We start from the raw sequence: 13997 nt of genomic DNA, 5'->3' as shown, positions 1-13997 counted from the left end.
GTAGCCCGCCAGGCTCCTCTGTCCATGGGATTTCCCAAACAAGAATAGCAGAGTGGGTTGCCATTTCCTTCTCCAGGGCATCTTTCCAACACAGGGATCGAAGCTGTGTTTCCTGCTTGGCAGGCTGATTCACACTGAGCCACATGGGAAGCCCGATATAAGGAAAGTACAGTCTAAATCCATTCGTTATGGGCTCTGACCCCCCGGGTGACTCACTAATCCTGTGGGTTTCCCAATTCTTAGGTGTCCAGATTGGAAGTTGTATGGGCCCTTAGGGAGTTTAACAGCCTTTAAATACTGTAATTCCCTGAGTTCCAAGCAAATATTCACTTAACGAGTTGTCCAGCAGCAACTGATGCTTGCTGTGCCCATGGCCTTTTTCGGAGGAAACCACATCTGAGGACAAGGGCCTATGTGGCCTGATGTGAACTTCTGGTCTCTTGACTATCTAGCATCTGTCCTCTCGGGCTGCCTCCCTGGAGGTACCCATGGAAACCTGGGGAGTTTATGCGACACTTCTTAGCTACTCAGCAGTCCCACACCTACCCTTCTCTTTGGTAATCTTCGTCCAGATTTGACAGGAGCTGCGAGCCCGCTGTGGAGAGGTCCACGGCAGCCAGCGGCAAGTCGCGATAGGCAAAGTTCACCAGCTGCACGGGAGCAATGCTCTTGGTTTCTTCGTCTACTTGTTGGGAGATGATCTCAACTTCGGAAAGTGCTCTTTCTGTGGCAGGCCTGAGTGGGGGAGGACGGCAACAGGACAGAGTTATCCTCCAAGAACAAAATGACGTTTCTGTTCCCCAAAGAGACGAGGGAGTAGGCACGGGATCACTGCTGTGCTGGAGGAGGGCAAAGGAGGGTGAGGTTCCATTCCTCCCCACTGGCCATCCCACCACCTGGGCCATCTGCTTCACCAGCTGGGGAAAAGCAGAAGCGTACTCACATCTGAAAACATGAGCTTTGGGGGCAGGTATAGACCCAGATGGAAACTCTGCCAACCAGCAAAGCCAGGACTTAAGACTTTTCGGCCTCTCAGTCACCGGCCTTTATGTTGGAGTAATATATTCTTGTAAATTGTCTCCTGGATTTCTTTGTAATGGTCCTACCATCTGTACACAATACAGAAGTGAGGTGTTTGCTCACAACTGGATGTACTGCAGGTGCTTGGGGGGCCGATCTGGAGGGGCCGAGTGAGCCTTCAGGCTGTGAGGACAGGAGGGGCCTGCTGTCCTGGGTGCCATTCCATTCCTACTCAAACTGGTCCTGTTCAGTTCAGTCGCTCATTCGTGTCCAACTCTTTGCAACTCCATGAACCGCAGCACACTAGGCCTCCCTGTCCATCACCAACTCCTGGAATCCACCCAAACCCATGTCCATTGAGTCGGTGATGCCATTCAACCATCTCATCCTCTGTCGTCCCCTTCTCCTCCTGCCCTCAATCTTTCCCAGCATCAGGGTCTTTTCCAATGAGGTCTTGTTATAGCTCCCTTTTAAGGTTGAGAGTAGGAAATGGGGGTCACTAGATCAAATGTCTGAGAGGTTGTGAGTCTCATCCTAGGTTACTGTCAGACTCATCAAGGGCCCTGCAAATAACCCACAACTCCATTATTACAGAGCATCTCAACCAGGGGCAGGGCCACCTCCTGTGACAGGTTATCAAGCAACCCCAGCAGGGTATTTAGCAACTGGCGGAAGAATTTGTGGCTGTGACCTCCAGTGACCACAGGAGGTCACTAACGACATCAACAGGAAAGGGCACACTACACATCCTGCGGTGTATTGGGTAACTAAGAACGCTTCCTCCCAATCCCAACAGCTACCCTGGGAAGAGATGGTAAGCTGGGTCATTTTGCTTTCACCTCCTGGGGTGCCGTCTTTGGTCTCCCCAACAAATCCTTGAGCCTAGCTCATCCCATAGAATCTGAGGGGCTGGGTCTTATGCCTCTGGCCAAACAGGGAGGAAGAGTAAGAATGAGCTATCCAAGGGATCATTGAGAGGCCAGCATTAAGGCCGAGGTGACAGCCCACCCTGCGTTAGACTGTTCTTGGCTGCAAGTGCAGATTCCAGTGCTAACTTCTGCGGGCCTCCACATCCTGGGGCTTCAGTTTCCCCAGCAGAGGCACAACGAGGTGAAAGAGAGGTGCTGTCCCTTCTCTATGACCTGACATTGGTATGAGGAAGAGGAAGAGGTCGGAGGGGCTCTGGATTGAGAAGTCCCCACACTGGGCTGGACAGTTCTAAATGCTAAGCTTTTCCAACTACCAAGATTATTGGTTATTGAAAGTGAAGAGAAGTCGCTCAGTCGTGTCCAACTCTTTGCGATCCATGGACTGTAGCCCACCAAGCTCCTCTGTCCATGGGATTATCCAGGCAAGAATACTGGAGTGGGTTGCCATTTCCTTCTCCAAAGCTACCCAATAATACACAGTGGCAGTGATCCAGAAAGTCTAGAGCTGCATCTGCCTACTTCTCTTTTGTTTGAATCATCCAGATAATTGAGGGAAAAGAGGGGTCTTTCTTGAGCACCACAGGTTGGTGGCCTAAACTACCTGAATTCACCCAGGAATTTCCAGTGCCCCAATTCTCTTTTGTGGGCCCTATTTAAACCTTACCTCTTCGCTCCCTGTCAAGGCATGGATAATAGTACTCATCATGGTGTCACATCTACAAAACAACTCAAGATCTTCAGACAGAACAGTCACGGGATGTGAAGCTGCTGAGTTTCTCAACAATTGGAACGAAAGTGTGGTTGTTCATGGGGGAATCCTGGCTCTTCCAGATGTTCCCCCAAAAGTAGATGACACTGGGCTGAATTTGTTCTTTTCTTTTGGAAACTATGGATTGCTGAACTGGGGCTTTCTGATCCATGGGATGTTCGTGGAGGGCTGGGGTGAGTTTCTGAGACCAACAGGATGTGGCTCTAAGAAGCGTGGGATAAGCTGCTTCTGGCTCTTTTCCCCTCCTGCTTATGGTCATAGCACCATGGCCCGGCACCATCTCTCCTCTTGTGGTCATCTCTCAGCAGAAGGAGACAAGGCCTCCTTTAGGGGGAGTAAAGGTCTGGGTGTTGGGACTGGTCCCTGGTCTTGGGTAAGGAGAACAGTATGGTGGACAACATGTATCAGTGGTTTTTTTCTTCACCCCTCCCTTTGCCATGTGACTCTGCAGCTTCCCATCAAAAGGAAAAGTATATTTCCCACCTCCAATGCTCTGTTCAATCAAGAGACTTGTTTTGGCCAATGGGACATTAGTAATTCCACTGGACTAGCAGTGGGATTACAATCCCAGTTTTGTTTTGTCTTTTGGTTGCATTGCGTGGCATGTGGGATCTTAGTTCCCTGACGAGGGATTGAACCCATGTCCTCTGCAATGGAACCACAGAGTCTTAAACACTGGACCACCAGGCAAGTCCCTACAACCCCAGTTTTGGATTGCAGAATTCCTCTGCCTTTTTGAACTAAAAAAATGAGATGACATGAGTAAGGCAACTCAGAGAAAAAGTAGATTTTAGTAAGTTATTTTAATGTCAGGCTTAAGAACAAAACCACCTGGAACCCCTCCATCTCTACAGGGCTGGGGAAGGAGCTATTCGCTGTTTCCCTGATCCCAACATACCAACTCAGCATCCACAGAGAGCAGATCCCAATGCTACTTACTGTGGATTGCTCATGTTGAAAGATGCAACCAGGGCCACGGGTGTTCCTGGTGTCTAGTGGGGCTCAGCTGTCTTGAAGCCTGACGTCAGCATTTCCAAGCAGGAGTTCTACAAAACATATGAATGTGGTGCCCTGCAAACAAATAATTGAATAGTAGGAATTTGTTACACTCAGAAGCCAAACCAGAGCCCTCCTAAGCTCATCTAAAGATGGAAGCCCTTAGAACTTTCTCTGAGATAGACTTCCCTTCAAAGTAACAGTGAACAGATTCTGATCATTACTTACAGCAGATACCAGCAGACAGGATTTCTCTCTTTTTTAGAGATGAAGAAATGGGCCCAGAGTGACAAAGTGACTTTTCTGCATCACATGGAGATGGCAGAGAGCCAGGTTGGACCACAGCTTTTTCTACTAAATAGCCAAGTAAAAACCAGGGTAACTCTATATACTTCAGCTTTAGAAATCTCAAAAAGTAGGTTTGTCTAAAATAATCTCAAGTGCTTTCCCACAAAGTTCTTTCTCCCAAGATTTCCCTCTCCTCTGGCAGGCTGTTTCTCCACTCTTCCAGGCCTCCCTCTCTTCTTCCCAAGTGGGACTCTCCAGGAGAGAGGTCACACACCTCAAAGCCAGGCTGCCTATGGTCATGAGCTTTGAGATAGATGGGCCCCTGGGCTGGTCAGCTGGTATTTGTCAAGCGGAGTAAAACTGAAGCTTTGTTCTCACCCAGACACTCCAAGGACAAAGCTAGTGGTGGAAGCTGAGCTCTGCTGAAGTAGAGAGATAAGATAACCATTCCTGAGGTCAAGGAAAACTTCGCAGAGAGGCTCCTTGGGGGACAAGAGGGGAGGAGACACCACCCCATAATAAGTGTGAACAGCCCATAGGCCTCTGCAGTGGGATCCACCTTAGCAAAAAGTTGTGCACACATGTTGGAGAGGGTCCTAGGACCAGTCAGGTGTGAAAAGAGAAGATAAGTAACCAAATATAAACAAAGACCTGGAAGGACGGTCCTTTGTAACAGCGGTCCCCAAGCTTTCTGGCGCCAGGGACCGGTTTCATGGAAGATGGTTTTTCCACGGGGTGGTGGGGGACATGGTTTCAGGATGATTCTCCTAAGGAGCACACGCGTGCTAGATCCCTCGCGTGCACAGTTCACACGAGGGTTCCTGTGAGAATCTAACACTACAGCTGACCTGACAGGAGGCAGAGCTCAGGTGGTAATGTGAGCAATGGGGAGTGACTGTAAATACAGAAGAAGCTTCCCATTTGCTCACCTGCCACTCACCTCCTGCCACGCAGCACCATTTCTAACAGTTGGGAACCCCTGCTCTCTATGGGACTTAAATCACCTCTTACTGCAGCCCTCATTCAAGATACCCATACTCCTCTCCTGATGTCTATTTCTGCCTCAAATAAATAAACTTTATCTGTGTGTTCTCCCATACACTGTGGTATGTCTCTAATAATAAACTTTGTCCTCATTTTTTTCCACTCATAAAATATTGGAATAATAATAGAACTAACTAAATGAGTTAATGCATGTAAAACCCTTGGAATAGTGCCTGGCATCTACTGTTGGCTTTTATCAACAGAGCTATTGTTTTATAAATTTAAATTGCACAGTCTGTTGAATCTGAGCACATTCCAAAGCATTTGGATGTCTGACTGTAAGATTTCCTCTTAAAATCTGGATTAGGTAAATAGAATATACTTTTCTACAGATACTATAGTACCACCTTGAAGTCTTCTGGGAAAGAGTAACAGAATGTACACAGACAAGGAGACAGACCCAGGTTTGGGGCGATTTTGCACTACTTAAAAGGGAAGTTACTCAAAGGGCTGGTCCTTTCATAAGTTACATTCCAACTGCAAACTGGTTTTCCTACAAGACATCAATCCAGGATAAATACCCTCTCCCAATCCTGATGCTCTTCCCAGGTGGCGCGAGTGATAAAGAACCCACTTGCCAATGCAGGAGATGTAAGAGACAGATGCGGTTCAATCCCTGGGTCAGGAAGATCCCCTGGAGGAGGGCACGGCAACCCACTCCAGAATTCTGGCCTGGAGAATTCCACTGACAGAGTGTACCCAGCAGGCTACACTCCATAGGGTCGCAAAGAGTTGGACCTGACTGAATGACTTAGCAATGCAATCCTGAAACTCAGCTCTCAATGAACAAAGGGACAGAACTGTCACTTGGTGCCAAAGGAAAAGTTGCTCCTGGAGTGAAAAATGTTAGAGGATTGATGGTAAATTTGCAAAGCGGGGAAGTGCTTTCAACTTCTGTGTAACTAAGAAAAGTCAGAGCTCAAGGTAAAGGAAATTGAGGAAATCTTGGGAAATCTGAACTTTGAGGAACTGGAAGTAAGAGAGATGGAGAGCTTCATAAAATCAGAAGAGCTTTGGGATTTCCCTGGTGGTCTGGTATTTAAGACTCTGCACTCTCAATGCAGGGGCCCCAGGTTCAATCTCTGGCCAGAGAACTAGATCCTGCGTGCCACAATGAAGAGTTCATATGCCGAGACAAAGACCCACTACAGCCAAAGAAAAGAAAAGAATAAATAAATAAAGCCAGAAGAGCTTTAATATAGCGACCACTGTTTTCACACTAGATGTTTTTTGGGGCAAAACAAAGCACGGGAGCAAGAGCCAGGGACAATAGCAAGGAGAATCTGGACAGAAGTTTTGCAGCCACACCTCCTGGGGTTTCACCTTACTTTATACCTTCAGAAGGAGGGCCTGAACTTAAAGATGAGAACTCTCCTGCAGCATTTATAGTAGCAACTGTACAGTAAATATATCAAGTTCTCCATTCCATAGCACAGATTTAGTCAGTCTCAATCTTTTCAGTTCTTCCTACAAAGCCTCAAGCAAACCAACCCCTCCCCGTGGTAGAACTGCTCACGTGGACTGTCCATCCTCCACTGACAATGAAGTCAGGATGGAGGTGTCCACAAACAGGAGTCCAGGTGAGCAACACTCCCTTCTGGAATGGTGTTTTAACAAGCTGTATTTGCAGGTAAGCCCTTTACATGTTATTCAAGATATTAACTCTCTGGAGAATATACTAGGAAGATCTCTGCTTCCACGGACCTTCCCGTACAGTTGGGCACGCAAGTGTAAAATACACAAAACCCCCCAATTTTTGTGTATCCTTGACCGTGATGAACAAGTAAAACTTGACAAATCTATATTCACACGTAATAAACTACTATACTGATATGACCCATGTAAGACATTCAAAAAACAGAAATAAAAATGATTTAAATGTCTTTAATTTAACATTTTAGAAAGAAAGATTTCAAATATATAGAGCTGTAGAGTGAATTTCTAGTTATCTTTCCCCCAGCTTCAACAGTTAACATCACAGGGACTGTCTAGTTCTCTCTGTAGACTGCCCCTTCTCACTCCTCACGATTATTTTGAAAGAAATTTTGGGTGTCATTTTATTCAACTGTAAATGTTTCAGTATGTAACCCTAAGCATAAGATAAGGATTTCCTTTAAAAGATGCAACCACCAAACTATCATCAACTACTAAATCAACAATATTTTCTTAATATTATGAAATATCCAGGAATTATTCATGTTTCCTTATTTTTCCTATAATTTTTTAAGGTTTGTTGAATCAGGAGTCTAACAAGGCCCACCCATTATGATTGGTTCATACGATTCTTAATTAATCTGTAGGTTTCCCCCTCCATCTCACTTCTTTCCCATGCAATTAAAAAAATTTATTTATTTTTAATTAAAGGATGATTGCTTTACAGTACTGGATTTTTTCCCATGCAATTTCTTGGAAAAACTGGGTCATTTGTCTCATGAAGTTTCCCATAGTCTAGATTATGGTGATTATATCTCTTTGGTTTCATTTAACATGTTCCTCTGCCCTCTGTATTTCCTATAAATATTAGTCTATAAGCTTTAATAAGATTCACCTTCAGTTTTTTTTTTTTTTCACTTTCATAAGCAGTATCATGACTTCCATTCAGAGACACAGAATGTCTTTTTTTTCTTTTGTGACACAACAGCCACTGATGGTCACTTCCTAGATCCCATTAATTCATTAGGGCTTGCAAAAAGATCATATGGTTTCATCTTTCTGTCTTCATTTCTCAGCTTCTATGAAGACAAACTCCCCCTCGTCAACTATTAGATTAGCTTAAGGTACAGTTCATATCGAAAAGGAAGGATACATGCTTAACTTCCCCTCCTTTATTTATTGGTTTTCGAAATAATCTCCCAAAGTCGATCAGTGATTTGTTTTGTGGTGGTTGCTTATTTCTCACCGTGTTACGGATTTAAACACTCATTCAGGAGGGGTTGAGAGGGGAGCAGGCTCCTTGGAAACAGGGATGGCAGGTTCCTGGAAGGAGATGTAGGGATGGGGAAGAAATGATTGGCATCTCCAGTACAGGCAAAGATGCGGTAGGATAGAGGGTTAAAATCCTATTTGGATGGACAGTGAGTAGGCTGCTTCAGCGATTTAGAACCTTAACAAGTAACACAGTTCAAGATCCCTTAAGATGATGCTTTTTAAAAATAATATTTTCCAAATGAAATAACGCCCAAAGCACAAGCCTAGCACGAAGCAGGTGTAGTCTAGCACTCTATAAATGAACATCTGCAGTGCAAACCTGCTGTCTCATAACCTGGGAAAGCAGAAGAAGAAACCTGTTTTAGATTTATTTGGTCTGGCAGCAGTGGGGAGGAAGGCTGTTTTTTAAACTTTAGGAAATTCCATCCATTCCACTTGTTGCTCATGAGTCTATCTATGTAATTTACCAAAACCATATAGGCTTGTTCCAGCCAAACCTGCCAAGTTCAAGCTGGCATCCTAGGAATCTTAGAGCTGAAAAAGGCTTCTAAAAACAAGTAGTCAGTTCCCTTACCTACCAGGTGAGAAAATCCGTAATTTGGCTCATCTGTCCCCAGGGGCAACTAAGTCTATTCCTCATCTCTTACTCTAGTGACAGCCCCGTGGCATACATGATCTGCTTTCACCTGCGTTCCATTGGTTGCCAAAGCTGCTTTTACTGTAAATCACCTGAGGGCCTTTTGGGAAATATAAATTCACAGGCTACACTGCAGAAATGCTGAATCTGAGCTGTGCAGGTGGAGTGTGAGAATCTTCAGGTTCCCCAGCTGTTTCTGACATGCAGCCACTCCACTTGACCCTCAATATCAGTGGTTCTTAGACATTCCATTGCACCAGAATTACCAGGAAGGTTTATGTAAATACAAATTGATAGCCCTAACCACGAAGTTTCTAATTTAGTATGTCTGGGGTGGGAACTTGAGAATTTATATTTTGAAAAAACTCCAGAGAATAATGACTTGCTGATCCACAGACCACACTCTGATCTTCTGTATCAGAAAGTCTGCTTGAGGTAATTTATAGAAGGGATTTTTATCCCTGTGTATTTTGCACACAAAGCTAGTATGGTGAAATAGTCAGCAAAACCTATCCTGGCCAGGTTGAAGATGACACGCTATATTAGTTAGGAGTAATTTTACTTGCAAGTAACAAAATATCTGACTAGCAGTGACTTAGGCAGTAACGACTTTTAATTATCTTACATAGCAAGAGGCCTGGAGGCAGGGGCTCAAAGATATCACCGAGGACTCGAAACCCTTTGTATCTTGGCATTCCCTCATTCCTCTCGTGAGGCATTATTCGTATTTGTTGCCTTGTGGTTGCAGAATGGCTGCTGCGGCTCCAGCTTGCACATCCTCACACTAGCTCCTACCAAAAAGAAACAATCAAAGGCTTTCTCCTCACGAAGTCTTTTATTTAGCTGGTATTATCTTCCCAAGGCCTCTAGTCAACATCTAATGTCTCTTGGGCATAGCTAGGTCATATGGCTGCAAAAGAACCAAGGACAATACACAGCTGGCCAAGGGAGTAAGGGGTGATATGAGATCCTAGACCAGTCGTGATTCATCCTTTAGGAGCTGGGCATATTGTTACCATAAACAAACCTCAGTTCTCTTAGCAAGCAAGAAGCAGGAAGGAGCTGTCTGGTGTATAACCACTTGTCTGCCAGACCAGGTCTGGACACTTGTGAGATGGTTCTGAGGCTCTGTTGAAGGAAGTTTCCTGGGTCTCCAAAGTGTTGGTAACTGGTCGGCAGGAGAGATAAAAGATGTGCTCTTACCAAACCTCGGGGCTCTTTTATTTAGAAAGCGTATGTGTGGGGTTCAGTTTTGACATCCTCAAGCATGCTGCAGAATCTGCTCCTAGGGAGAAGCTGCTGAGCACAGGTGCCGTTCACAGATACGATGTTCCACACCCCCAGGAGGAGGCTGTTTCTTGCTCTAAAAGACAAAGGTTTGTGTACAGCAACACAAGATCAACCTTGTTGTTACCTTGACCCATTTGTACCTTGCTCTGTTAACAAGGAGTGAAAATGAAGAAAATCAATCGTGTCTGAGAGCATTCTCTCACTCTGATCTCCACTCCACTGCGGAGTGGAGTTAACCAAGCGGGCAGGGAGCCCACGGTGGCTCTCTTTTCTAGATGCAGCCCAATCTTCTGTGGATCCCTCTTACTTTCTACCGTTTGCTCTTCTCCACTTACCAAATAATGCAGCCACTCAACTACTACCCATCTCATGAAACAGGGACACATAAAACAAGATCACACAAAACTAGATCTGAAATTACTCTCATGTTCCGAGAAGAAAATCAAGAGGACCATCATTCTAATCCTTCCCTGGCTCCCAACATTTTTTTTTTTTTTTGAGTACTTCCCTAAGTTGTCCCTGATGGAACAAAGGACCCAGTGGTTCCTTGCCTCTGGCTAGTCTGGGCAGAAAAAGACATCCCATGCCTCATGACCCAGCAATCCCACTTCTGGGCATACACACCAAGGAAACCAGAATTGAAAGAGACACGTGTACCCCAATGTTCATCGCAGCACTGTTTATAATAGCCAGGACATGGAAGCAACCTAGATGTCCATCAGCAGATGAATGGATAAGAAAGCTGTGGTACATATACACAATGGAGTATTACTCAGCCGTTAAAAAGAATACATCTGAGTCAGTTCTAATGAGGTAGATGAAACTGGAGCCGATTATACAGAGTGAAGTAAGCCAGAAAGAAAAACACCAATACAGTATACTAACGCATATATATGGAATTTAGAAAGATGGTAACGATAACCCTGTATGCGAGACAGCAAGAGAGACACAGATGTATAGAACAGTCTTTTGGACTCTGTGGGAGAGAGAGAGGGTGGGATGATTTGGGAGAATGTCATTGAAACATGTATATCATATAAGAAACGAACTGCCAGTCTAGGTTCGATGCAGGGTGCAGGATGCTTGGGGCTGGTGCACTGGGATGACCCGGAGGGATGGTGTGGTGGGGGAGGTGGAAGGGGGGTTCAGGATGGGGAACACGTGTACACCCGTGGCAGATTCATGTCGATGTGTGGCAAAACCAATACAATATTGTAAAGTTAAAAAAAAATAAATTAAAATTTTTTAAAAAAAGAAAAAGACATCCCATAGCAGGGATTCCTCACCCGCCGCCTGAGGTCATTTTCCCTCCAGAATTCTGCAGAGCTCCTGGGGAACTCAAGTATCTGTGATTTAGAGAAGTGACAACAAGGAGCTAGGGCTGCCGTGGATGACCCCTATCGTCCCCCCTCCCTGTTCCATTCAAGCAAATCTTAAGAGTAAGACTTTGCAAATCTCTGAAGAAATCTTTGGCTGTACATGATGTTAACTAAAAGATTTAAGAACTTGGATATGATTAACTTTGCCATTGAATTCTACATGGCACCAGACAAATGACTATTCTTTGATAAATGGTGTGGGAGGGGGTGTGGAAATCCTCTTTCTTCAATACTTTTGTAGTACTTTTTTGTACATCCGTAGTAGGATGCAAAAATGACCCCATTCTCACTCTCCCTGTATTAATGCCCCTTTTGTTGTTCTTACAGACTGAATGTGTCTCTCAAAACTCATATGTTGGTGGTATTGGGAGGTAACGCCTTTGGAAAGTAATTAAGTCACGGAGAAGGAATCCTCACAAACGGGATTCGTACCCCAATAAGAAGAAACACAAGAGTGATGACTTCTTAGCCATGTGAGCATACAACCCAAACACCGCCTACTACAAACCAGGAGGAGAGTCTTCACCAGACACCAGGTCTGCCAGCACCTTGACCCTGGACTTGCCAGGTTCCGGAACTGTAAGAAGGCCCCCAGCCTACGGCCTTCTGTGACAGCTGCTCAAATGGACAAGGATAGTCACATAGCTTATTGCCCCCTCACCTGTTGCTGGGGCTGGCCATGTGACTTGCTTTGTCAACATAGATTGGGAACTGTGATGATTAGTTTTATGTGTCACCTGGACACACAAGGGGCTATCTGGTCAGACAGTGTGTCTCAGTGTGTCTAAAAGGATATATTTGGATGGGATTAAAATCTGAATTGGTTGACTGAGTAAAGGAGGCTGCCCCTGCCAGTGGGGGCGGGCCTCACTCAATTTGTAGATGGCCTGAAGATAATAAAAAGCTAGTAAGAAAGAATTCTCTCTCTGCCTCACTGACTGTGAGTTGGGGTATCAGCCTTCTGTTTTCAGACTCAGGCTCAAAATTATCCTATTGGCTTTACTGGGTCTGGACTTTTTAGCTTCCGTAATCCCGTGAGCCAGTTCCTAATAATAAATCTCTTTATTCACACACACAGACACAGAGAAACACACACATGCACACACATATATCCTGTTGCTCTTGTTTCGCTGTAGAACCCCAATGACCACATCAGCAAACATGAAAGCACGCATGTGACTGGGCTTGCCCCCTCTCTCACACGTTTCCATGACAGCCAGCATGCCCAGTCACCCCGGCCAAGGACGGCCAATAGCCGCCTGCACCTGCCCACCCCAGACACGTGAGTTCAGTCAAGTCTAGAAGAGTCACACAGCTGTGCCCAGCCTAAATTGCAGAGCCACAGACCCATGACCTAGATAAAAACTTGGTTTTTTCAAAATCATCCTTTAGCCATTTATTAGCACCTGGTGTCCTCTAGAAGTATACCAAAGACTGGGGTTATCAAGATAAAAGAGACACTCAGAAAACTCGTGGGCTAGTGCTAAGACAGATGCACTGATAGAAATTAAAATTCAGAGAGGTGAGAAGAACAAAACATTACAAAGGAGTGTTTTGAAAGCTGTAAACTTCCTTATAAATATCACTCACACTGGCAGGTACAGTCTTCTTCCTTCAGCCATCTGTTAGGAAAGGTTTGTTTCTCTAAGCCCACCAAGTTTTGGGAATGGTTGTTATGTGGTGTTACTGTGGTAACAGATCACTGATACATTATAGATAAATGTCCACTGCAACACACAAAATAATATAAAGACACATATGTATATATTTTTAAGTGAAGCACAATTTTATTTAAATTTTCTGAAATTTATAGTAAACATGTTTCAAAAATGCTTAACCATGATACAAAGGTTTTACTATTTCACCTTTCTTTTATAGGTGTTTCTTTTTGTGTACAGTTCTTCAATAGAAGACCCGAGTCCTGAGTTGCCCAGTTAGGAGCCTCTGACCTGCTATTCTGATTTTCATTATTTATGGCCAATATCTGGCTTCTAAATGAACAGCTTTTGGTCTTTTTAATCACTTGCTGATAAGGTGAGCCTGCACTATTACCAATAACCACATGACCTAATTTAGAATCAATGTTGGCATCTAGTCTTGTGTTTCTAATCAAATTTACAATCCACCTTAAGGGACTGGCCAGATGTAGCAAAGATGTATATTTTCGTATACATCTTTGTATATATGTATATTAACGATAACCTCTCTCCAGCCTGCATTTTAACCCTCCACGTCTCCCCTGAGGTCCTATGTTAACACCCAGGTGTGGAAATCCTTGCTCAGAATTATGTAAGCATGTACTCACAGATATAAGCTAATTTTGGGGGGTTTGTGTTTAACAAAATAAAACCAACTCTGTAATTTGCTTTTATCACTTAGCAATATAGAATGGAAATCCTTTCTAGTCAATAGAGAAAGATCTACACTTTTCTAATTTCTTAATTCATATACATATATATACACACACATGTATAATATATAACTATATACATTGCTTATCATAAAATTCATGTCTTTAGTGGCACATGTGTTCTTTTTTGCCCACTTCCCCCTCATTTGCCCACTTCACCTGCCTCACTGTTGCTCTCCCTTAATATACATACAGGAGACGCGGGTTCTATCCCTGGGTCGGGAAGACCCCCAGGAGGAGGGCATAACAACCCACTCTGCTATTCTTGGCTAGAGAATCTCATGGACAGAGGAGCCTGGCAGGCTAT

General features: G+C 44.4%; 1 protein-coding gene across 1 annotated transcript in view; it reads right to left on the bottom strand.

Moving 5' to 3' along the window:
* The window catches only part of TMEM266 (transmembrane protein 266), a 127054-nt gene that overhangs the window by 64306 nt on the left and 48751 nt on the right, over positions 1 to 13997 (bottom strand). Inside the window, exons 2-3 of the mRNA XM_018066093.1 lie at positions 3658 to 3789; positions 547 to 735 (exon numbers count right to left, since the gene is read on the bottom strand). Of these exons, the coding sequence (XP_017921582.1) occupies positions 547 to 735; positions 3658 to 3671 (203 nt within the window). The 5' untranslated portion in view covers positions 3672 to 3789. The remainder of the gene's footprint in view (positions 1 to 546; positions 736 to 3657; positions 3790 to 13997) is intronic.

The sequence above is a fragment of the Capra hircus genome, chromosome 21 (genome assembly GCF_001704415.2).
Source record: "Capra hircus breed San Clemente chromosome 21, ASM170441v1, whole genome shotgun sequence".
Lineage (NCBI taxonomy): Eukaryota > Metazoa > Chordata > Mammalia > Artiodactyla > Bovidae > Capra > Capra hircus.
The sequence above is the reverse complement of the archived record's forward strand: the minus strand, read 5'-3'. Positions and strand labels throughout refer to the sequence as shown.